Source organism: Leptodactylus fuscus, chromosome 1 (genome assembly GCF_031893055.1).
Source record: "Leptodactylus fuscus isolate aLepFus1 chromosome 1, aLepFus1.hap2, whole genome shotgun sequence".
Taxonomy (NCBI): Eukaryota; Metazoa; Chordata; class Amphibia; order Anura; family Leptodactylidae; genus Leptodactylus; species Leptodactylus fuscus.
The window spans coordinates 244,479,041-244,506,189 of record NC_134265.1 but is presented as its reverse complement, the minus strand read 5'-3'; the positions used below and the strand labels follow the sequence as shown (position 1 = coordinate 244,506,189).

The 27,149-nt window shown below is 40.0% G+C and overlaps 1 protein-coding gene across 7 annotated transcripts in view; it reads left to right on the top strand.

Moving 5' to 3' along the window:
• FAM13A (family with sequence similarity 13 member A) overlaps window positions 1-27,149 on the top strand; it is a 187,206-nt gene that overhangs the window by 40,352 nt on the left and 119,705 nt on the right. For 6 of the 7 annotated variants that reach the window (XM_075285036.1, XM_075285028.1, XM_075285012.1 and 3 more), the window contains 3 exons: window positions 15,804-15,954; window positions 23,105-23,182; window positions 26,552-26,626. In XM_075285036.1, the coding sequence (XP_075141137.1) occupies window positions 15,804-15,954; window positions 23,105-23,182; window positions 26,552-26,626 (304 nt within the window). The remainder of the gene's footprint in view (window positions 1-15,803; window positions 15,955-23,104; window positions 23,183-26,551; window positions 26,627-27,149) is intronic. The other variant, XM_075285044.1, reaches the window with a different exon arrangement.

Sequence of the window (27,149 nt, the reverse complement as noted above, 5' to 3'; positions counted from 1 at the left end):
ATATACTGACATAATTTCTTTAGTATACTAAAGTCTAAGGTGCCTTTAATTCATCAATATTACATATATGTGACTAAACTCCCTTTAAGACCGTAAAAAACGCACCTCAAAATCTTGATTTTGGCCTTAAATGTGAAAAAAATAGTAGCATGAATAAAACATGCGATATACATTAGAATCAATGACTAAACCCCATAAACCTATATATTTCCAAATAGCAGACACCCTGACGATCATAAAAATACCATCTAGCTTATTATACTCACAGCCACCTTCATGCAACTTTTTATCAAACATTGATTTTTTGCAAAAAATACACAAAAGTTCAGCTTTGAGACTAAATCTCTGAGACAGTTTGAACTATATTCATCTAATACTTCCTAAAACTAAAAGACTAGGGTGTGAGGAGTTTATACATGCCACATGTGTATACACCCGGACACTATTTATGTTCTCAGAACTGCAAAAATCACAAACGCCCAAAATCTGCTTTTTGTCTTCAAATTTGAAAGCAGTAGTGACATGGATAAAACATGCCACACACACCAGAAACAATGACTAAAGCGCCAAAAACTATATATTTCCAAACCTGGCGATCATAAAAATACCATCCAGCTTATTATATTCACAGCCACCTTCATGCAACTTTTTATCAAACATTGATTTTTTGCAAAAATTACACAAAAGTTCAGCTTTGAGACTAAATCTCTGAGACAGTTCGAACTATATATACAGAAAACTGTCAAAGCCGAGTTCTTTGTGCACTAAGCAATACTAACTTTTAACAGTATATAATTGCTTAAATTTAAAGAAGAATCCCTTAACTTAAAGAGGACCTTTCATCAGATCGGGCACATGCAGTTTTATATACTGCTGGAAAGCTGACAGTGCGCTGAATTCAGCGCACTATCGGCTTTCCCGATCTGTGCCCGGTGTAAAGCGCTATCGGTCACGGTACCGTAGGGCTTTACAGTCAGAAGGGCGTTTCTGACACTTAGCCAGGGATGCCCTTCTGCCCAGCAGCGCCTATCGCGCTGTACTGTGTGAGCGGGGAGTAACTCCCCCCTCCCACTCCTGATAATACTCGTCTATGGACGAGCTGTGTGAGCAGAGGGAGGGGGCGTTCCTCCCCGTTCCACAGTACAGCACGATAGGCGCTGCTGGGCAGAAGGGCATCCCTGGCTAAGTGTCAGAAACGCCCTTCTGACTGTAAAGCCCTACGGTACCGGGACCGATAGCGCTTTACACCGGGCACAGATCGGGAAAGCCGATAGTGCGCTGAATTCAGCGCACTGTCAGCTTTCCAGCAGTATATAGAACTGTATGTGCCCGATCTGATAAAAGGTCCTCTTTAAAGAAGTTATAGGAAATAAGGGGTTTGGATAATAGAAGGGGAGTGGGGTCGGTATTATCAGGGGCAGGGGTAAGGTGCTAAGAATTTTAAAAAGGGGTATGTACTTGTATAAATTTTATTCTGTTAGTGTAAGTGAATGTGGTGGAAGTGCTTAGTGACACTGCTTCCTGGTCTCCTCACTTTAGACAGGTAAGGACAGTTTCTATGCAGATAGGAACAATCTGGTGACCTATTGGTCACCAGATGTTACCTTACACTGAAGCTCAGATGTTTAGCTTCCAAATGAGATGAAAATTGTGAGTGTCACACTTTTCTTCTCACAGTAGCACTTTATACAATCGCTGCCCATTCTTCAGCACCACAGATAAGAGAGGGACAGAGATAGCAGTACCGCCGTCTTTTTTTATGTGATAGTTGTGATCAGTGACCTTTTTGTCAGCTTATCACTGGCTTATCTGAAAGCTAGGAACATGGGCTATAAAATAAGCCAGTGATAAGCTGAACAAAAAGTCACTGATCACAGCTATCAGATAAAAAAGAAGCAAGTACGCTCCCTCTGTCCCTCTTATCTACGGTGCTTAAGATTGTGCAGCGATCGTATAAAGTGCAACTGTGAGATGAAAATTGTGAATAGTGTCACAATTTTCATCTCATTTGGAAGCTATGAACATGGTCTATAAAATAAGCCAGTGATCTGCTGACCAAGAGTTTGCTGATCGCAGCTGTCAACTAAAGAAGACAGCAGTACCGCACAGTGTCGGCACTATTGATGGGAATGAGAGAGAGCTCACATAAAGCTTTACAGTGAGATGAAATTTGTGAGCAGATTCACAATTTTCATCTCATATTATAGTCCATGTTCCAAGGTTTCAGACAATTTTCATCTCACAGTAGCACTTTATACCATCGCTGCCGGTTCTTCAGCACCACAGATAAGAGAGGGACAGACGGAGCAGTACCACGGTCTTTTTTTTATGTGATAGCTGCGATCAGCGACCTTTTGGTCAGCTGATCGCTGGCTTATTTTATAGCCCATGTTCCTAGCTTTCCAATGAGATGAAAATTGCGATGCTGCTTGCAATTTTCATCTCACTGTAAAGCTTTATGTGAGCGCTCCCCCCTCCCCTACTACTGTCGTGTTGCAAAGTGGTACCGCCGTCTTTTTTTAATTGACAGCTGTGATCAGCGACCCCCTGGTCGGCTGATTGCTAGCTTATTTTAAAGGGCAGACTCTTGGCTTTCATATAAGTGGAAAATGGCAGCGCTCGCTGCCATTTTCAGCTCACTATACTACAGTCATGGCCAAAAGTTTTGAGAATGACACAAATATTATATTTTCACATGATCTGCTTCCCTCTGGTTTTTATGTGTGTTTGTCAGATGTTTTTAACACATACAGAAATATAATTGCAATCATATTATGAGTAACAAAAGCTTATATTGACAGTTAGAATGAGTTAATGCAGCAAGTCAATATTTGCAGTGTTGACCCTTCTTCAGGACCTCTGCAATTCTCCCTGGCATGCTCTCAATCAACGTCTGGACCAAATCCTGACTGATAGCAGTCCATTCTTGCACAATCAATGCTTGTATTTTGTCAGAATTTGTAGGTTGTTGTTTGTCCACCCGTGTCTTGATGATTGACCACAAGTTCTCAATGGGATTAAGATCTGGGGAGTTTCCAGGCCATGGACCCAAAATCTCTATGTTTTGTTCCCTGAGCCATTTAGTTATCACCTTTGCTTTATGGCAAGGTGCTCCATCATGCTGGAAAAGGCATTGTTGATCACCAAACTGCTCTTGGACGGTTGGGAGAAGTTGATCTTGGAGGACATTCTGGTACCATTCTTTATTCATGGCTGTGTTTTTAGGCAAGACTGTGAGAGAGCTGATTTCCCTTGGCTGAGAAGCAACCCCACACATGAATGGTTTCAGGATGCTTTACAGTTGGCATGAGAATAAGCTGTTTTCCAGATGTCCCAAACAATCGAAAAGGGGATTCATCAGAGAAAATGACTTTACCCCAGTCCTCAGCAGTCCACTCCCTGTACCTTTTGCAGAATATCAGTCTGTCCCTGATGTTTTTTCTGCAGAGAATTGGCTTCTTCGCTGCCCTCCTTGAGACCAGGCCTTGCTCCAAGAGTCTCCGCCTCACAGTGCGTGCAGATGCACTCACACCTGCCTGCTTCCATTCCTCAGCAAGCTCTGCACTGCTGGTAGCCCGATCCCTCAGCTGAAACACTTTTAAGAGACGGTCTTGGCGCTTGCTGGTCTTTCTTGGACGCCCTGGAGCCTTTTTGCCAACAAGGGATCCTCTCTCCTTGAAGTTCTTGATGATGCGATAGATTGTTGACTGAGGTGCAATATTTCTAGCTGCGATACTCTTCCCTGTTAGGCCATTTTTGTGCAGTGCAGTGATGACTGCATGTGTTTCTTTAGAGATAACCATGGTTAACAGAAGAGAAACAATGATGCCAAGCACCAGCCTCCTTTTAAAGTGTCCAGTGGTGTCATTCTTACTTAATCATGACAAATTGATCTCCAGCCCTGTCCTCATCAACACCCACACCTGTGTTAATGGAGCAATCACTGAAACGATGTTAGCTGGTCCTTTTAAGGCAGGGCTGCAATGATGTTGAAATGTGGTTTGGGGGATAAAGTTCATTTTCTAGGCAAATATTGACTTTGCAAGTAATTGCTGTTAAGCTGATCACTCTTTATAACATTCTGGAGTATATGCAAATTGCCTTTAGAAAAACTGAAGCAGTAGACTTTGTAAAAATTAATATTTGTATCATTCTCAAAACTTTTGGCCATGACTGTACTTTTTATAGCGCCTCCCCCTTCATTTCTGTAGAAAAAACAGAGAGCAGAATATGCATGTATTAACAGTTTTGGGAACGATCGGTAACCTCTAGGTCATCAGATCGCTTTGCCATTTTAAAGTCAAGATCCTTGGCTTTAAAATGACACCAAAACTATCGAGATAACCCAATTTTTGACAGAGTTATGGGCTTCAGTAGCAAGGACGTAGTAGCTACATCCTCGGCTACTGAAGTGCTACCTTGGGAGCACGTATAACTACGTCCTTGGCAAGAAAAGGGTTAATCACTGTGGTTTTTTTAAATTTTTGTTTGCAATCCAAATCTATTAAGCAAAAAATAAAAAAGCTACTTGCCTCGGAGAGCCAGATTTTATTTTTGGTAAGCTGAGGAATGAAGCCCAATGCTGGTACCAGGATTGGATTAGGAGTGCAGTGTCTATACTTTTATATCTATCCTTAAAAAAACAAAAAAAAAAAAAACAAAACAAAACAAAACTGCAAAAGCTACTCCTTATCTGACTGTGCAGAAAATTGCAGCATTTTCCCATTCAACATAAGTGGCCAACTGCAGTTCCCTTCACAGCTGGCAGGGGGATGGTAATACATTTTTAGGCTGGGGGCCCCATGTAGCGTCAACGCCACAATTTGGCCGCAGCATTTTACAGTACCCGCAAAGTCGATGGAATTCTGTCTAATCGCATCCACACATTGCAGAAACAAATTTGCAGCGGAAATTCCTTGGGTCAGAGATGGTTCCAGATGTCAGAACCCCACCAATCGTACAGTGATGGAAATAACATGATAATACCCATTTAATAATTACAAGAGGCTCCCTAATGTATTCCTGTGACCTTAATATTTCAGATGAGGAGAACAGGGGACACATTACACTGCTTCAAATTTCATTCTTTGCATATTTTTCTAGTGTCTGACTACAAGTGATAACAGTAGTAAGGGTGGTGCTACAGGATGTACTGGATGCAACTATAGCTGTACGCCGTCCCTGAACTATTATTGCTATTCGCTTCTTAGTATTTGAAATGACAATTACAGCCCTATATCATTATTGGGTGTGCAGTAACTACAATACCGCATAGCCAGTAATGCTATATAGCTAAAATTAAAGCATCAGCGGTGTGGGGACTGGAGGTAGAGATGGCATCCAGTACATAGTGTGGCACCCCCCAAAGGTAAGTTGTGATAATTTTTTTTACACACAGAAAACTCTTGTCAAAATCTCTTCAAAACCTCATCAAAATACTCAAGGCCACTACAAAAAAAACTCTTTCTTCAATATGCAAATGCATTTTCTCACAGCACTGGGAGCGGTCTCCTGTGCTCAAACAGCACTGGGGGTGTCCCCTGTGCTGTGAGAAAACTTTCCAGCCACAGCCTCTGTCTTCTTCTGGCATGTCTCTTCACAATGTCTTCTTCTGATGGTTTCTTCTGGATTTAAAAGTCACACATGCACAGTCGGCTCTGCCTTTGGGCTTCAGGCAGAACCGACTGTGCATGTCTGTAGCCATTTTCTTGTGGTCGCTTACACAAGCATACTGTGTAAGCGGCCACAAGAAAATGGCCACAGGCATGCACAGTTGGCTCTGCCTGAAGCCCGATGGTAGAACCGACTGCGCATGCATAGGATTTTGAAGACTAGGCAGGAAAAAGACGTGGCGGAGAGGCGTTCCAGAAGATGATGAGGTGGTGCTGGAGATTTTTCAAGCAGCATTTGGGAAAGGGCTCATTAGTTTATCATTTCTGCCTTATTAATTTGCATTAATGTTCAAACAGCTTTATGCCATTTTGAAGCTAGTGTATTGAGTATTGACAGTAGGAAATAGCCTGCTGTTTTTTTTTTTTTTTTTTTTTTTTTTAATATTTTATCTTTGTACTCTGAGCTAAGTATTTTTTTTTGTCATGGGGAGTGGGTGAAGTTTGCTAGCTGTTTTTCTGTGCTGATACGTGCTCACATTACCTAATCGATCTGACATTATCTCGCAGTTATTGTTCTTAGCATTATTATGCTCATTAATCTGCCAGGCCTGTGAAGTGTACAGTAGCCTGCTGCATGTGTCACATCTGTTTACATGAAGAAATCTGTTTGCTTTGCATGACTTGTATATGAGCAATGACAAAATGTATATTAGGCTTTGCTATGAATATAAATCAAACTCCCAGGCCACTCTAGTGCGTTCTCAATGTTTGACTCATAGTCAGCTATTGTGTTTATCTTGCGTTTCCTTTAGAGGTACTGGGTGCAGCATAACAAAATGTCTTTATGCATTACAACTTCAGAAAGAAATGAGGGCAACAATGACAAGCACACCTGGGTGTGGAAGAGCAAGGGTATGTTCACACACAGTATTTTGCAGGCTGAAAAAATCTGCTTCAGGAATAAGGAATTATTATTTTTTTTTTTAATATGGTGGGTTTTACATGACATATATATATATATATATATATATATATATAGATATATATATATAGATATATATATATATATGTTTTTGTTTTTTGTTTTTTTATTCCAGTTTACTCTATGGACCTGGAAACATCACTTTAAAAAAAGCGCTAGCGGTTTTTGATGCGTGTTTTTTTAATTTTTTTAAAGTGTCAAAAAACCACATCAAGTTTTTCACGTTTGAAGTTAGGTCAGATCATGACCCTTTTTTCTTGACATTCATTCCACCTCAAAATCCTCTGTGAACTCACCCTAAATCTGTGGTATGGCTATGATTGAGAGATGTGCATGAGTGTTTTTTTTTATATTGCGAAGTTGTATACATAAACCAGTAATGAGGTTACATAAAGAAAAATGCCTATCATGTCCTTGGACTTTATACATTTTGCTCACTTTGACACTACAGTCTCAATGGGCATAAAGAAAAGATTTTTCTGGCACTCAATGGAAACTTTTTATGTGTTTATTATAGGCATCCAAAGTTATACAAATATATAGATGTTTCGGTCAGCAGACCTTCATCAGTATAACTAAAAGAAAATAGGGACAAAAATATACATACAATAAATGAATAAGTCCAAAGTATTACAAGAACAGACAAAAAGTAAGCAATATATTACCCCCAAAAAACACAAAATAATCTATGTGGTATATAAGGATACAACGAGGAAATGATCGTCAGTAGATATAATCAAAAAAATGGGGAAAGGGAAACTTCCCATAAGCATGAGTACAATGCAATACACTGTGTCCAAAATGAATAAAGCATAGTAACAAAACATGGTAATACTCCAACTGTAGACTAGAGGGTGGTGCCCATCTTAGTAGTACAATGATCATCTGCAGCACCTTTTCCTAACACCATGCGTTCACTTTTCCTGCATCCAGTAAGATTGTATAGGACGTTCCTTTTGTTTTTCAGATGATCATTGTACTAGTAAGATGGGCACCACCCTCTAGTCTACAGTTGGAGTATTACCATGTTTTGTTTTGTTACTATGCTTTATTCATTTTGGAGTCCGAGGCTCCGACTTACCCCCTTTCCCTTCTTTATGACCTTCTGACGGTTGCTACCCTGAGCCTCCCTCCATACACTAGATCCTGGGAATCTGACCTTGGTTTACGACTTTCTCCTGCTGATTGGACTTGCTGCTTTTTATTGGCTCATAAACTACCACTGCCCAGGAAAAAAAAACAAATTCTACCCTACGGTTTCTGACATTTGTTGGCGCTGTGGAGGTCTCCTTTTTCCACATCTGGTGGGAATGCGGGGAGATCCAGACCTTTTGGTCCTCTGCGTTTTCCTTGTATGGGTCATTCCATATCAAGTGATCCAAATAGGAATATTTTTTATACCTGACGTCTTTAGATTTTTTTTATTTTTATTTTTTATGAAGTACAACTTAAGTTAATTACAAATAAAAAGTTTTGAATTTTTTTCTTCATCAGTTAATTTTTTATAGACTTCTAAAGTTTTGAAAAAGTGTGAATTTTGGCCTGGTATGGCTTTACATTTTTTAACATATCTTGGGCTAGAATTAAGATAAATAGGTGGGGGAGGCATCATTTTTCTCAGAGCGGTACCGGCTTTCATTTGATATGTCACAAGACGAGGTTTCTTTATATTTTGTTTTGGAGAAATCAAATTCAAAATTTTGATGCGCAATTCTATGTTCTAAAATTGTGAAAAAATGCATTTGTGTTACTTGTGTTCTTGGTTATATTTGTACAGGTTTTCAACTTGGGACCAAATTGGGATCAATTTTTTTAAATTTTTTTTTTAAGCCTTGAATCATCTGATTTTAGGTTTGTGTGAGCTTCTTCCTTTTTTCTTTTCAAATTACAACTTGCTGAATTCAACATTTATATGCAACAATAAAGAGAAACAAAAAACAAATCCTATAAGTGCCAGAATAAATACATCTTATCATCAGAACACGACTTGTTCAGCATTTTCAACCTGAATGCATTGAACAAACCGAAAGAAAAGAGCTGCTCATATCCTCAAGTGCGATTTTCTAAATAGTCTCATCCTAATTATATGTTAACAAGAGTACAAGAACCAATATTTATAACACCTATTTCTACATGTAACAATTGTTTTTTATTATATCACTAAACATGTAATTAATTAAGAAAAATAGTCCAGTAGATAAATGCTCATTCTATAAAATATGAACTAATCAAACCATTAATAGGACATTTTTAAACTACTGGCCTTTTATCATCAATTTGTCCTTTCTAGTGAGTGAAATGTAATCTTGTCCATAAGCGCTTACTAGCAATGGCCATTTCCTTTTGTGTCAAAGAGTATGTACGGCCTGTCATGGTATTCGGCTCCACCTGAGTTAATATCTGATTTTTGTTGACTTGTAAAATGTCTGGTTTTCTTGGATACAAAAAGGATGGTGCTGGACCAGAAGGATGCAAAAAAGTCAATTTTATTGTCTTCATTTTCACAATCTTTGGAGAGTACAGTAGCCAGCCACCAGCGCCGATTATATTCACAGGTCACATAACCAGTTATGTCATCCATTGCCAATCTTGTGCCGCCTTCTACCACTTCATGGACTTCACTGTCATTTTAGACCACAGGCTGAACAGATCTGAATTCAAGATTTTCGGAATGACACTGTAATAGTTGTATTTTAAAATATTATCCCATCGCGATCCCAACTTGAATTTTGGTACAGATGTGGCTAAGGGCATAGCAGGCCCATGTGCATTTTTTTGAAATTTTTAAATAAAACATTTTTTTCGGAAATGCGTTTTAAAATTTTGCATTTGCGTTCACATGGGTAAAATATTAACAAAGATACTCTTGTGACATATTTGGTGAAAGCCTGTATAGTTCTGAGTAGAATGGCGTTTATTTTGTTTCTCTATCTTTTTTCTAGCCTAAGTTATGAGGAGAAATGTAAAGGCAGGAAACACCAAAATTCGCACTTTTTCTGAACTTTGAAAATCAATTAAAAATCCAAAAAAATTTCTAGAATTTTTTTTTTCTTCACATTTTGCATTCTCTGACACACTATTACCAAATTACAAAATCTCAAAAGAATTAAAAATATAGAGGGAAAAATCATTGGTTCACTTGACACGGAATGACCCGTATGCAAAGATTTGTGGTTGCCCTGTGGTCTCCTTCCTCCAGTTAGCTCTCCTCTCTCTCATTTCAGGCAGGCTCTCGAGGGTGAAGGGTGATCTCCTGCGTCACTTCCTTACGGCCGCCAGGACGGTTATTCCCAGGCACTGGCATAGCTCTACGACTCCTTCCCTGATGGAGTGTCTCCAGGAGTTCCTCCTTATCAGGATGATGGAGGACTGGTCGCAGAAGACTCTCCCGATCTGTCTTTTTGTTGCCCTCTGGCGGCCGTGGGTCATGTTTCAGGAGTTCTCCTACCTTCTTGCATGAATTTCCGCGCATGGGGTCGCCCTGCCCTGGCACCCTGGGGCTCTGCCCCCTCCCTCTTCCCTGCAGCCCGTTCTTTGTTTCTTGTTGTGTCTTTCGTGTTTTGTCTTCCCCTGTCCTGTGTCTTTCCTATGTTTCTGGTGTTGTTTTATTCTCTCCTGGGTCTTTCTGATTAGTACATCCTGGGGGGCTCCCTGGCTGATTGATTTTGTGACGGCCCTGTCAGGGCCTTAGCTGCTTTTGTGTTGGCGTTTTACCTTCTCTTGTTATGTTTTGTTTCATTTATTGTAAAAATTTTATAAAAATTGATTACACCTAACAGATGCTAAGAACTTGAATTGGTGGAGGTGGTGAAAGGTCCTCATTAAGTCTGATTTATAGAATCAAAGCAACAGACTGTAAAGCAGACAGAATGACTGATGCAGAAGGAGCACTCTCCATCTGCATCAGTCATTCTAACTGTCTTTTCAGTCCATTGGCGTTAGCCTCAGGGTTCGTATTCCCATTCAGCGGAGTAGTCGGTGTGTGTAGCCTCCGACCTCGGTACCATCTATGGTTCCTGTGCTAAAGTCGTGGCAATATGGGACAAGATCTTCTCTTTCCTGAAGTGTGGTGAAAAAAGCAGCAAATATTGGTCACAGACTCAAATTAAATGGAGTTCAGTGTGTGTGAGTGTGTGTGTGTGTGTGTTTTTTTTTTTTTTTTTTTGGGGGGGGGGGGGGGGGGTTACAACCTCCTCAACGAAGGGGTTGTCTCACGAATAAAACTTTTGTCAATATGTCACATTAGGGCCTTTTAAAGTTTTGCTTTTAAGATGTGTTTTTGTTGCTCTTTAGTGCTATAACCTTGTATTCACAGCAGAATGATGCAGTTTATCCACAGTTTTGTGCCTTTGATCCCAACGTATGAACTTTATGCTTTATGCACCTAAGCGAGTATGCAATCAAAGTTCCTTCCATATTTTTAGAGCAAGTCCTATTCAGATCCATCAAAACACACACGAACCCGGAAGACAGTGACTATTAGAATGCAAACCCTGTTATAGCCTAGCAAATAGTAAAGTACAATTGTTAAATCCATGCAAACTCTAAATTCTGAATAGTCATTAAAGTGTTCCTAAGAATAGGTCAAAAATTATTAAGCCTGGAAAACCTCTTTAAATATTGATGAGCTATGCTTAGGATATGTTAGCAATATGTGATTGGTTGGGGTCCAACTCTCTGAAACCCAACATATCAGCCGGTGAGTACCATTTCCACTTCACATGCCAATGACTTCAGGTTCATATTGGATGTGGCCTGTTTGTAGCTCAGTTCCATGTAAGTGAAGGGCTGAGCTGGAGTAGCGGTCACAGCCCCTACACAGTGAACTATACTCTGCTTTGTTTCCCTTAAAGAAGTTGCAGCGCAAACTTGAACACAGTATCTTCAAATAACCGACTTGTGGGGTCCCATGTGTTTGACTGGGAATATTTATTTCTAGGAAACTGAAGCAGATGGCTCTGTATGTTCTGCACTTTCCCATCTGCACTATTACAGTCCATCTCCCATTTAGATTCATGTGGGTTGAGCTGTAATGGCATAGCTTGACCACTGCGTGTTTGGTCTGTCTGCTTCTGTCTCTGTACAGTATGCTTAAAACAGCTGATAGGTGTGGAAGCCAAGTGTCTGACCTCCACATGAATTATCCTATTGGTTCTGGAACAATTCCCGTTTAAGGCTAAGAGAAGTGTACTTATGCAGAGTGTTCTACAGATAGCCAATGCTATTTATATAAAACAGAAAACCATTGTGGTAGTAGACATGCCTCACCTCTTCGGCAGAGAAAGGCCTGTTGGAAAATGCTATTGAAGTGAACACGAATATAGAACAATAAACATAATGCACTTGTTTGCTACTTTTTCATGAAAGGAAATGCACAATTAGATTAATTATATAAGCACCCTCAACATAAAAGGGGGCATTTCTAAGTGTGTATTATTTTTACATTACTATTATTATTATTATCCTGTTGCAATAAGTGACATAAAATGAGCTGTTTGTATTTGTGAAATGCACAAAAGATCACAAGGATCTTTTTCAAATACAGAGCCATATTATATCCTCGTTGATAAAAAGTTATGTAAATTTTTCCATGTTTTTAAATGTGAATTTTGCTTTTCTGTCAATATATATTAAATTCTATAGAATAAATATCTACAGAATAAGTAAGGGTGGGTTGATTCACACTATTGTCATTAAAGTCCATTGTTGTCATCCGCCATAGGATGAAAGCTATGGACATAAATGGTAATAAAACAACTGATGCCCCCTCTATTTGCATAATTTTCACTTCACTCTAATGTAAAAAAACATGACTGAATTTTTCTTCCGTCATATTTGTTTACTTTTGTAAAAGAAGAACAAGTCCTGCAGGTACGATTTTTTTCCCTGTGTTTTTTTTTTCTTTTCTTTCTTTTATTATACATTAGAGAAAATTGGATAGGATGCAGACAGAGGGAGCATCAGTCATTCTATTACCACTTAAGTCTGTAGCTCTCATCCTATGGTCGATGAGTCCACAGAATATAATGTCAACAGTGTGAACCCACCCTAAAGCAAGCATAGATTGATAAAACTCTCTTTTTTTTTTTTTTTTCAAACCATTATATCTCAGACATTGTAAGGCTTGGTCCACACCAGCTCCATTTAGGGTTTCCATTCCCAAACCCGCTTAAAAAATGCAAAGAGAAAAGTCCGCAAGCCTAACTATTCTCTCTGCAACTTTTAGGCGAGAAGCGGGCGGACCCCATTATAGTCGGGTAACTGCTTTTTAAGTGGGCTAGTGTGATCCTAGTGTGAAACTAGTGTAAAATGTATAAACTTGCTTTTTGTGCCATATGAAAGAGGAGATTCAAGACGCTAAGGCTGCAGTGCTAATTAACTTATTTTCAGAGAGCTCACTGGTCGAAACCTGTCAGGATTGGGATTTTTATATCATATATATATTATACAGCTGCAGCTGGCAAGTTGTAAATCAGCAGACCCAACCCTGCTCTCCTCAAACATCTGCCAACTGGGGAGAGATGGGAGGCCCCATTACACATTAAATTGTCTGCTGGTCTAGGCTTGCTGATTTCTTCAAGCTTGTAAATATGGTCATAAAGAAGAATGATAACACTTGGCAACAGCCAAAAAGGTTCTGGTATGAAACTTGCAAATTCCTATGTAATCGGGTTCCCTATACACGCATCTGTTAATAAAATATTGAAACTGGCTCTTGTTTCAAAATTATTTCATAATACAGATATAGTGAAAACTACGTACAATGTGGGTAGCCACATCCAGTATACTGTATAAGATGCCAGACAACTTGCCACAACATCCTCAGCTTTGAGCTGCAGTGCACTATGCCACGTGATCGTGTTAATTCGGTAGACAACTTTTCCTACATTTGAGGAGAATTTGTTTGCTGCACAAAAAAAGAATCTTTACACCCATGATCTGCAAAGAGATGAACTCTAATTTGGTTGCCAGATTGGTGATCAAGATAAAGCATAGGCTCCTCATGTCTGTTGTAATACCTGTGCAGTGCACTTGAGGGAATGAATGAATCGGAAACTAATGTCTATGCCATTCGCAGTGCCAAATGGTATGGCGAGAACCAAAAGATCACACCACTGACTGTTACTTTTGTGCCACACCAAGTGCTCAAGACATGACCGTGTCAAAGAGGAAAAAGGTTGTTTATCCAAACCTCCCATCAGCCCTTTGTCCAGTTCTCCATGGACCAGAGATGCCTGTACCACAGCCCCCAGACAACTGGACCATTGAGGAAGAATAAGCAGATGTTGAAGATCATCCAATGGACTAGGATGAATACTCTTGTGTTCCCAGTAGCTCAGAAATCCATCTTGTTCCACAGACCTTGATCTTAGCAAAGCCAAAGCAGAACTCCTCAGCTCACGTCTTCAAGGGTGGAACCTACTTGCTACTGGAGTAAAGGTCACTTCATATAGTCAGCGGCACCAATCTTTTGTAGATTTTTTTTGCAGTGAATGGAAGAGTTTGCTTTTGCAAAAAGATTAATGGCTTGCTGGTAGCACTTGGAATAGACCACAATCCAGATGAGTGGAGACTATTCATAGATGCCTCAAAGGTGAGCCTGAAAGGAGTACTTCTGTACAAAGGGAATGAAAAGCCTTCAATTCCAGTGGCTTATGGAGCACAAACAAGAGAGACATATGATACACTGAAGCATCTTTTGGAATGTATCCAGTATAGTTCCTACAAGTGGAAAATATGTGATGAGTTGAAGGTATTGGTACTGTTACTGGGAATGCAGCTGGGATACACCACGTTTTTGTGCTTTATTTGTGAATAGGATAGCCGTACAGATAGCAAGCATTATGTTGTGAAAGCTTGGCCAATGAGAAGCAACCAGGAACAAAGAATGTGCTGCATGAACCCCTTGTTGACAGGGAAAATATCTTGCTGCCACCATTACACATAAAACTCGGACTCATGAAGATTTTTTGTAAAGGCCCTTCATCATGACAGTGAGTTGTTTCATTGCCTTAGACAAATGTTTCCATACCTGAGTGAAGCAAAGCTCAGGGAAGGTGTATTTATTGGTCCACAGATTCGGAAGGTTACGGAAAGTGAACATTTCACTGAACTTCTAGCAGCAGTGGAAAAGGAGGCATGGTGTTCTTTCTAAACAGTTGTTAACGATTTTCTTGGAAACGGGAAAGCATCCAACTATGTGGAAATTGTTGAAACCATGATGGCAAATTTTAGAGACATAGGATGACACATGTCTTTAACACTACAGTTCCTACCATTCTCACTTGGACTTCTTCCCAGACAACCTAGGATCTGTAAGCGATGAACATGGAGAACGATTTCACCAATAATGGAAAATCGCTACCAGGGTTACTGGAATCCCAACATGCTTGTAGACTATTGTTGGACTACCATTAGAGAGACTCCAGAAGGTTCATACAAGAGAAAAGCATAAGAATGAAAGCATTGTGAAACATGTACTTTCTGTTCATACGTAATGATAAATGTTACATATCACAAAAATAGGAACCAGGACAGCATTTTCATTATCATTATTGTATTCAGCACACTGAAATGTATCAGTTGCTTTCATTGAAGAACCAGAAAGGAAGTTGAAATTTGTTGCCCAGTGTAATTGTTACTTCTACAATGCAAATTTCTTCTCGGTATTAGAAATATTATGTTAGAATTGCTCTTGTGATTTGGAAATCCTGGGTAGAAGGGTTTTAGTTCAGTCTTGTTACTGTATTATTGTTAGATGATGATGATGATTATTATTATATTTATTTATTTTTAAAGTGAAATCTGTGATTATGATAATGGCGATAACATAACTAAAGTATAGCGTGCATTTCAAGAAGGTACCCAAGAGTTGAACTGCTATTTTCTATGCTGACAAAAAGTGCCCAGGAAGGTGTTACTATTCATGTATATGTAACTGCTTGTTCAGGGATCTTCTGAAACAGGTAGGCAAGTTAGCTGATCCTCCTACGGCCTGAGAAAAGTAGCATCAACTTCATTTATATAAAAAGCTGTAAAAGGCCTCATAGTTAAAAGGGTCATTTATACATTTTGGTGCTGACATGCCTAAATAAGAATATTGAGAAATTATTCTGGTCATTGTTTGAAAAATTCCTGTTTAAAATACAATAACTTAGAGAGCTGGGGAAATTTGTGATCTTTAATGTATATGTTTCTCTCTTTCACAGTGTATCTTCTGGCTTTGAAGGCATGAAACAGCAGGAAATAGCCAATAAAATTGTAGCAAAGTTGTTAGAAGATTATTCAAAGTTCTTTGAATGGGAGGCCACAGAGAAGGATGCATTGTGTGAAGATATGGCCAGAATTATCACTGTAAAAGTAAGGAAAACTTTTTTTTTTCCAGGTGTGTAACTGATGAACGCTGAATCAAGAATTTAGAAAAGGAAAGTTATGTAATAATGAAAGTTCTTGAAAAGTCAAATAGCAGAATGGCTATTATTTCATGTTGCCTTCTTTTTTACTTTTATGTTAGTGTAAACTTTTTTCACTTGGGGGAAAAGGAAACATATAGGCCTCCATAGATAATTCATATCTAAACTAGACTCCTAAATTACTTTAGACTCCAAATAAGACATTATTAAAGAGATTCTATCATTAAAATGCTATTTTTTTTTGTCCCTAACATGAAGGAATAGCCTTAAGAAAGAATGAAAAAAGAAGAAAAAAAAAGAAACTGGGGTACTCACCCAAAACAGTCTCTTCTTTAAAAATGCAGTCCTTTATTCACATACATTGTTAAAACATTGTTGGATGTCTTCTCCGCACTGCTGTTCAGTAGAAATCCGTGTTTTCTTCGGTATGCAAATGATTTCTCTTCCAGCATTGGGGGCGGCCCCAATGCTGCAAGAGAAATCTACAGCGACGCCTCTATCTTCTTCTGGAACACCCTCTCCCTGTGTCTTCTTCCGTCCTGGGTTTTCAGAGCAGATTGCGCATGCCCGCGGCCACAAGAGAAATGACCGCTTACACAGTAAGCTGGTGTAAGTGCCCATTTTCTTGTGGCCTGTGGGCATGCGCAGTTGGCTCTGCCCGAGGCCTAGAAGACTGAAACCCAGGACGGAAGAAGACACAGAGAGAGGGCGTTCTAGAAGAAGATAGAGGCGTTGCCGGAGATTTCTCTCGCAGCATTGGCTATGCCCCCAGTGCTGTTTGAGCGCTGAGGCCCGCCCCAGTGCTGCAAGAGAACTCCTTTGCATAGCAAAGAAAACCGGGATTTCTACCGAACGGCAGTGCAGAGAAGACCTCTAAAGGCAGGAGAAGAATAGCCTTTCTTAAGGCTATTCCTACGTGTGATCGACAAAAAATGTCATTTTAATGATAGAATCCCTATAATTCTTATCTTATATATACACATGACATGACCTCAAAATTAATTCAGGCCTCAGACTACCTCCTTTAAATAAATACAGACCCTAGATCAGTCCAAACTACAGATCTATTTACCAGTCCCCAGATATTTTTTTCATACGCAAACCACTCTCCCACGGACTCTTCTACCACTCTCTGTTCTCTGCCTCTTGTGGCACTAGTGGACATGTACAGGGTTTGTCCAGTTTTAGACAAATATTAACCCCTTAGAGACACAGCCCAAAAGTGACTTAAGGACCAGGCCTCTTTTTTCAAATCTGACATGTCACTTTAAATGGCGATAACTTTGAGACGCTTTAACTTACACAAGTGATTCTGAGATTGTTTTTTCGTAACACATTGTACTTCATGTCAGTAGTAAATTTTCGTCGATATGTTTTGTCTTTAATTATGAAAAAATAGGAAATTTGGTGAAAATTTTGAAAAAAATGCAGTTTTCAAACTTTGAAATTGCAAGCCTTTCAAATAGAAAGTCATACTACCCGAATTTTTTCATAAATATAATTAACCATGTCTCTGATTTATGTAGCAATCAAATTTTAAGCACCCTTTCATTTTTTTCAGATATTATAAGGCTTACAAGTCAAGCAGTAATTTTCCAAATTTTCAAGAAAATTTCCAAAACACATTTTTCAAGGGACCAGTTCAGTTCTGAAGGGAACTTGAAAGGCCTCTCTAATAAAACCCCCCAAAAGTCACCCCATTCTAAAAACTGCACTCCTGAAAGAATCCAAAACAGCAGTTAGAAAGTTTCTTAACCCTTTCAGCATTTCACAACAATTAAAATAAATTGGAGGTCAAATTTACATTTTTCAATTTCTGTCACTAATATATTCATTTAGCCCTAGAATTTACACATTTACTAAGGTTTAAAGGAGAAACTGCACCCCACATTTTGTTACACAATTTCTCCCGAACACGACAATACCCAATATGTGCTGGTACCCTAATGTACGGGCACACGGTCGCTCTCAGAGCGGATGGAGCGCTAATTGGATTTTGTAGGCCAGATTTTGCTAGAATATTTTTCAGGCGCCATGCCCCGATTGCCAAGCCCCCAAGGTGCCAAAACAGTGGAAAACCCCAAAATGTCACCCCATTTTGGAAACTAGACCCCTCAAGGAATTTATCAAGGGGTATAGTGAGCACTTGGACCCTACAGGTGTTTCACAGATTTTTTACCATTGAGATGTGAAAATGAAAAATTACTTTTTTTTTATAATAAAATGTCACTGTAGCCCCAAATTTTTCATCTTCACAAAGGGTTAAAGGAGAAACTGCACCCCACATTTTGTTACACAATTTCTCCTGAACACGACAATACCCCATATGTGCTGGTACCCTAATGTACGGGCACACGGTCGCTCTCAGAGCGGATGGAGCGCTAATTGGATTTTGTAGGCCAGATTTTACTAGAATACTTTTCAGGCACCATGTCCCTTTTGCAGAGCCCCCAATGTGCCAAAACAGTGGAAACCCCCAAAATGTCACCCCATTTTGGAAACTATACCCCTCAAGGAATTTACCAAGGGGTTTAGTGAGCCCTTTGACCCTACAGGAGTGTAACAGAATTGGCCCAACAAAAGGAAAAGTGACATTTTTTGCTATAAAATGTAGCTTTAACCCCAAATTATGCATTTCCACAAGGGGTTAAAAAAGAAAATGCACCCCACAAATTGTCAAGCACTTTGCCCCAACTACAGAAATGCCCCACATGTGGATGTAAAGTGATCTATGGGCACACTGTAAAGTCCAGAGCTGAAGGATCGCTATTGGGATTTTGGAGGGCAAATTTAGCTGAAATCTGTTTCAGGCACCATGTTGCATTTGGGGAGCCCCTGAAGTGCTAGAACAGTAGAAACCCCCCCCCCCCAAAACGACCCCATTTTGAAAAATAGACCCCTCAAGGAATTTATCAAGGGGTTTAGTGAGCACTTGGACCCTACAGGTGTTTCACAGATTTTTTTACCATTGAGATGTGAAAATGAAAAATTACTTTTTTTCCAATAAATCGTCCATTTAGCGCCATATTTTTAATTTTTGCAAGTAGTTAGAGAATTAAGAGCCCCCCACAGTTTGTTACACAATTTCCCCTGAACACGGCAATACCCCATATGGGATCATAATCTGCTGTATGGGTACATGTTGGGGCTCAGAATGGAAAGAGCGCTATTTGGATTTTGGAGGGCATATATTGCTGGAATAGTTTTGAGGTGCCATGTCGCATTTGCTGAGCCCCTAAAGTATCAATACAATAGAATCCCCTCAAAAGTGACCCCATTTTAGAAACTACACCCGTCAAGGAATGTATCAAGTGGTATTATGATTTTGAGACTAAAAATGCTTCCCAAAAATTGAAATTTTTAAAGAAATATGCCATTTTGGTATCCAATGCATTGCACCCACTTTGTGTTGTCAGAGACCTGCACTCCTAAAACTATTAAGTGGGCCTTCCCGAGGGGCAAAAAAATTATATATGTGGGTATAAACTGCTGCTTGGGCGCACAGCAGGGCTCAGAAGCGAAGGAGCACTGCGCTTTTTAGCTTTTGGGGTACAGAGTTAGAGGGACTTTCTGGGCGCCATGTTGTTTTTGCAGAGCCCTGGAGGTGCCAGTAAACTGGAATTCCCCAAGAAGTGACCCCATTTTGTAGGGGAAATTTTAGAGTCTCTGCAAAAGTGCCATGGCATCCAAAAACCAAACCGTCTAAGTCTGTGCTCCAAAAACCAAATAACCTTCTTCCCTTCTGTGTCTGGCTGGGCCCTAATATCAGTTTATACCCACATATGACATTACGTACGTTATCCGGGGTACACCAGTGTCATATATGTGCCCTAATATCAGTTTATACTCACATATGACATTACCCCAGTTACACCAGTGTCATACATGTGGCATACACTGCAGTTTGGGCGCACAGCAGGGCGCAGAAGGGAAGGAGCGCGATGAGGCTTTTGGAGTACAGATTCAGATGTTTGGTATCTAGACGCCATGTCATGTTTGTAGAGCCTGTAAGGTACCAGAAAAGTGGATTCCCCAAAGGAGTGAGCGCAGTTTGAAAACTGCACCCCTAAAATAATTTATCAGGGGGTGTAGTGAGTATTAGTATCCCGGACGTGACTGCACAGCGGATGGCGAAGAGGGAATGTATAAGCGGTGTGGAGGACATTGCAGACACTACTGTACCCCCAGTAGCTCCTATGATTGGGGGAGTCACACTGGGGTCACTTTGGGGGTCACTTCTGGTATATTTTCCCTCATAAGCTGTAAATCTGGGGTGTCCCCTGATATTCGCTTGCACAGCTTATACATTCCCTGCCTGCCGCACCCAGTTGTGTTCTAATGATTTGGCGATTTTGCGTGATTTTGTCTTCACATTGGTAGAGGCTATATTTTCTTTATTTTTCTGCTGACGTGGCCATATAAGGGCTTGTTGTTTGCGGAATACGATGTATTTTGTAATGACACCATCTTGGGGTGCCTAAAACTTACTGATTACATTTTATTAACTCTTTTTTTGCTGGATTTAAAAGAGAAAAAATCAATCCTGCATTGAGTTTTACCTTTTACATTTTTCGCCATGCAGCGTACAGTATAAGTAACATGTGACCTTTATTCTGCGGGTCGGTACGGTTACGGCGATACCTCATTTATGTTATTTTTTTATGCGATACTAAGTCTGCAGAACAAAAACACATTTGGGGACATAAATCAGTGATTTTTGCATCGCCATCTTCTGAGAGGCGTAACATTTTTATTTTTCGCTTGACAGTGTTGGTTGAGGGCTTATTTTTTGCGGGACAACCTGTGCATTTTATTGGTACTATTTTGGGGTGCATATGACTTTTTGATCACTTTTTATAGCACATTTTGTAAGGTGAGATGGCGAAAAATCACTACTTCCGGCGGGTTTTTTCCGTTATTTTTTACCGCCGTTCACTGTGTACATTAAATATTGTTTCAGTTTTGTTGTACAGGTTGTTACGGACGTGACAATACCAAATATGTATTGTTTTTATTAATTTTTTGTGTTTTTTTTTACATAATTCATTTTTTATAGAAAAAAAGGATTTTTGGGACTTTATAACTTTATTAATTGTTTTCAAATACTTTATTTTTTTTTTTACACTTTTTTTCTACTTGTTCTTGTGTCCCTATGGGACACATGGATCAGTGATGATTGCATCACTGATTCTCTACTATAGAATGAGACACAGGCTGCAGTGACAGCCTGCACGTGTCTCACTCGAGAAACAGGAAGTGAGCTGTGCGGACAGCACAGACTCACTTCCAGAAGACGCCGGGAGCATCACCAGGTAAGTGAGTGCTCAGGGCTGTCTGGGGTCACTAACCAGACCCCAGACTACATATTACAGATACCGGCACCCACCGATCTCACTGCGGGGGGTGCCGGCGGGGGGGGAGAGATCGCGGCACCCTTTGTTTGCGGTGGTCATGTTTGACCATCGCAATCAAAGGGTTAAAACCTCCGATCGGTAAAAGTACCGACCGGAGGTTATGGAAAAGGGTGATAGCTGTCAGTAACAGCCATCACCCAGTTCCGATTCCGGGCGGGCGGAATCACCATGACGTACAATTACTTCATGGTGCGCGAAGTACCTCGCGTCCATGACGTAATAGTACGTCAAAGGTCGCTAAGGGGTTAATAAACAAATATTATTGTTTGCATAATGAAAAGTTGTACAATTTTCCAATGTACTTTCTGTATTAATTCTTCGCAGATTTCAAGATCTCTCTGCTTGCTGTTATTCACTCTACTTATTCCCAGTGGATATAAATCAGTCCATGGTCATGTGATATACAATCCATGGCCATGTGATGGACACACAGGTGCACAGTAATCGGACATCTGTATGGTAACGTGCTGTGCGCCTGTGTGTCCATCACATGACCATGGGCTGATTTTTTTTATCCACTGGAACTGAACAAAGAATGTCCGCAAGAAGAAATCTAAAAAACTGTGAGGAATTGATGTAGAAAGTATATTGGAAAATTGTACAAATTTTCATTAAAAAAGTAGTAACGTTTATCTCTCAATATTTGTCTGAAACCATACAACCCTTTAAGTAACTATGATAACACCCAAAAGTCTTGCAATTTTATGAAAATCGCATCTAAACAGTTTTTTAATCTTTCCTGACGTACGTCGTAATAATACAGCAGATGTCAGGTGTTTAAATATGGCGTCTGCCATATTCTGTAGGTCTCCACTGTTTTCTTAAAGTGAATATTTCCACCCTTGTTCTGTCTTCAGTGTTGCGGTCAGATGCTTTACCATAAGCCACAGATTTTCTGTCAGTAGTTGGTGAATCGGGTCACGTTTTAGTGACATTTTATGCCATTCTGTGTCAGGACTGCTATGATATTGTTGTGCTGTTATTAAACTGCAAGCAAATTTCTTTTTTAGGACTAGAACAGACTGTTCCCTGGCATGTTCCTACATGATACTGTTATCCGAATGCTGTAGTTGTAGATAAAACTTTACTCGTTCAATATTTGTTTGTAACTATTAGTAGCACTTCTGAACTGATGTCATCAGGAACAGTGGTAAAATGACCATACACAACTGGGCTTAGCATAGTAAAGTGTTAAATTCTTCAATGACTTTATCATCACATTTTCAGATGTGTTAGAAATCTCTATACAGTTAAACTAATCTTTCCCTGAGTGTGTCAGATAAGGTTGCATTCACATTATTTGTTGTGTTTGTCAGAGTTTTATGTTGCAAGGATTTCTCCGTGTACTCCCTGTACCTCCAAAGGATTCCACTGTATAGGCCAACTGTGGCATTGACAGTGTGGTGGTTTTTTTTTTTTTGTTTACTGGGCTCTTTATTATAGAATGATGCTATTTGCAGTGATATTCCATACAGCAAAACAAAAGTATACCAGCCTAACCAAGGCAAAAAGGCCACTGGGTGAATCGGTGATTATGGGTACATTTTGAGGTATGCCCCAAGAGCGTTGACAGTGAAAACTTGTACTGCATAATATTGTGGATAGTAGCCTAAGGGTTCTAAAGGCATGCAAATACTGTATAGTCAGCATGATATTAAACAGTTCTATTTTCTTTTTTTACAGGAATACAGTTCAGAAAAACCCTTTGTCCCACCAAGATTGGTTGAAATTCAAGTGACTTCCCTCTCTCCTAGAGGAAAGGTTAGTTGTCCGTTTCAGGTTTTTTGATGTGTAGAATAATAAGTCATTGTAAGGAGATACTGCCATGTATAGCCTTTAACGGGGCTCCAAGGAGTATCTTTCACCTGTTTTTGTTGCACATTTTACTGTTTCTGTGGGCAGATCACTAAATAATAATATACTGAGTGGGATATTTTAATAAAAGCCCTGTTGAAGGTAGCATAAAGTAGAGGAGCGCATATACGTACGTGTGTGTGTGTGTGTGTGTGTGTGTGTGTGTGTGTGTGTATGTATGAGAAGTTAACTCAGTAGCAGCAATGGTGTGGTCCCAATCGGCCAGAGACAGGGACATGAAACTGTAGCAAACAGGTTTGTTTAAAAAAAAAAAAAAGAAACCCAGCAAAATAAAATAAAGCCTTAACTTCAGACAAAAATGTGAAACAAAACCCTGCTCATTTGAACACTCACTAGACAATAAGTACTAACTGTACGTATGGCTTACTACCAGACACACATATCAACAAAAAGCACAGCACAGTCTTACCAGACTCTCAGTGTCAGGTAGGGATCGAAGCGTGAGTGTAGTCCAATTTTTATGGTATAGTAGGACTAAGCGACTTCTCTCCAAACAGCCATATTATAAAAAATAAGTGAAAAGAAAAGATAAACCCCTTGAATCAGGGTTTCTGTCACTACTTCATGCTGCCCTCTTGCTAACTATCTACCCCTAGTATTATATGTATGCATGTAATATTATATAAAATATACAGAGAATACATAAACTACAATGACTAAAGTATTGGGACACACCTCATAATCATTGAATTCAGATATTTCATTTAGTCCTATTGTCCCTTCAGTGCAAAAATGCAGAACCTAGCTATACAGTCTGCCTTTATAAACATCTGTACCGTAAAAGAATTCTACTGAGGAACTGTTGAGCCTCATGCACACGATCTAGGGTGCAAGCTGAGGGGGACAAGTTTTATAGTGGAACTAGCATCTGCCCGCAACTTCGACTGCGGGTTGGTGTTGGCGCTGAGCCGCTTATATTTAGCCAATTGCTGTTGTTAATTATCAGCCTGCTCCCGTGTCTCGGCTCTGCTACATCGCTGCATATGCGTAGCATACTCAGTTGTATGTACATCTCTGCATATGGAGAGTGTACTCAGCTGTGCTACAGCGCTGCCTAAGCTCTGCTACATCTGGCCATTTGGATTAGAGGGGTGTTCTTATGTCAGTGTCTGAGCAGCTTCTGTGTTGGAAACGGCTGAATGGATGTTGCAGAAATTTGCTACAGTTCGATCAGCCTGCTCCCGTGTCTCGACTCTGCTACAACGCTGCATATGCATAGGATACCCAGCTGTATGTACATGTTTGCATATGTAGAAGCTATAGAGGTGTGCTACAGCGCTGCCTAACCTCTGCTATATCGGGCAATTGTGATTACAGGGGTTTGGTTATGTGACTGTCTGAGCAGCTTCTTTGTTACAAAGGGCTGAACGGATGTTGCTGAAATGTGCCGAAGTTCTCCCCCCTCCTACATCAGAGGCAGAACAACACATTCCCTGTAATACGCACTGAAACTCTACACCCGATGTAGTCCTCTTGCCCACACACAGCCTGCATGTTCTGTAGTCTCCTGATCTTCTATGAGACTCCATTTTCTTCAGCTTACACACGTTCCAGCAACATCCTATATAGCTCCGCCCACAAAATAGCATGTAGCTCCGCCCACTGCCTAGCATGATCCTATCTGAGAATGGCTCAAGGACCTGTGATGATGTCAACACACGTCCTTTAGTGTTGTGTGAACCTAAATTCCTTCACTGCGGTCGTGTAGTGACGTCATTTACAAGGATAAAAAGTAGCTGTATGTGGCAAAATTCATGCAAATCCGTTCAGCCGATTTTGCGTGATTGAGGAACAAACATCCAAACACACAAACCTTCACATTTATAATATTAGTAGGATAGGATAGGATAGGATGCACTCGGCTTTCACCCAAGTGTCTGAGGTCCCCAGTTGTCTTCAATTGGGCGTTCCTTTCTTTGTTTTATAATTAACGGATCAGAGCATCAGACCCCCCTTCCCCCACATCAGAAGAGCCTCAGCCTGCACACTTGGTAATGTGCATGAAGCTTAATAAGATTGGTCACCTCAACAATTGGGTTCATGAGATTTCTTTCCTCTTAGATATTCCAGTCAACTGTGAAGCGTATTATGGAAAAGTGGAAGTGTTTAGGTACTATAGCATCTCAGTCATGAAATTGCAAACCACACAAATTTTTATAAAGCAGAGATGTCAAAATCTGAGGTACATATTACAAAGAAAATTACCAGTGCTCCGCTCTCTCAGCTGCAGAGTTCCAAGCCTCTACAGATTTTAACATCACCGGAAAAACTGTGTGCTGGTTGATTCAAGCTGCAAGCCTTAAAACCCCAACAAATGTTACGTGAAATAAAGTAATTCATTATTGGACTAGTAGAAACATGTTCTGTGGAGTGACAAATCGCTTCTCCATCTGACAATCTGATGTCTGGATTTTGAAAATTCCAGGAGAATGTTAGACCTGGTTCACATCTGCGTTCAGTAATCCGTTCAGTAATCAGTCCGCATAGAGACCCCCCGAATGGAATACCGAACACATTGGCAAGCGGTGTGCAGTGAAAGCACATGGATCCCATAGACTATAATGGGGTCCATGTGCTTTCCGCATGGTGTCCGCATGTTCACAGACTTCCTGTCTGTATGACTCGTGCGGAAAGCACATGGACTCTATTATAGTCTGTGGGGTCCGTGTGCTTTCACTGCACACCGCTTGCCAATGTGCTCAGTAGTCCGTTCCGAGGGTCTCCATGTGGACTTCCCGAACGGATTACCAAACACAGATGTGAACCAGACATGCCTAACTGCATTTGGCTAGCTGTTAGGATTGGTGGAAGAGCGGTAATATTTTGTTTGTTTTTCAGGGGTTGGCTTAGAACCCTTACTTCCAGTGAAGGAAAATTGTGCGCTTCCAACATTGTGGCAGTAGTTTGGGGAAAATCTCTTTTCTTTTTCAGTGCACAAGGCAAGGTCCACAAAGGCATAATTGGTTGATTTTGTGTGCAAGAACTTTACCACCACACAGAGCTCTTACTCCAACTGCAGTGAACATCTTTGGTAGTAATTAGAATAGCGATTTTAAGACAGTACCCCTTGTCTGACCTCAAAAATGCTCTTCTAAATGAATGGGCACAAATTCCCACACACCCATTCCAAAATCTTGCAGAAAATTAATTTTTGATTTTTTTTTTTTTATATGTGTATTTTTTTGAGCAACCTGTCTGTCTGTGCAGATAATGTCATCTGAATTTGTACAAATAATATTTTCTACATTTACACAGGCACATGCCCAGGAACAACTACTGAAGACAGCGAATGCTGAAATAGACCTACCCAAATTATCTCCAAGATTTACGGTAGAAAATGTTTTTGCGTATCTTTAAAATGTTGATAATATTATATATTTGAATGTACCTGTGTCTGCTCAGGGGGTAATTGATATCTGCAGATACTCAAATTGTTGCTTACCAGGGAAGTAACAGCCACATGCTTGGGTTACCATCTGTTATAGCCGTATAGATACATTGTTCAGTAATGATGGCAGCACCTTTCATGAGGATTAAACAAGAAAAATGGTCTCTCTTTGTATTTTCATCAGACATTTCATATTAAGCATAAGAAATAACTGTGGACAATCCTATCCTATATCCTACTAATATAATTATAAATGTGAAAGTTTGAATGTTTGTTAGTCAATCACGCAAAAACGGCTTAACGGATTTGAATGAAATCTGGCACATAGATAGTTTGTAACCTCGATTATGAAATAGGCTACTTTTTATCCTGGTAAATGACATGGCTTCATGACAGTTACGAATTTATGTTCACGTACTATATTAACCCCTTAAGGACACAGCCCAAAAGTATGTTAAGGACCAG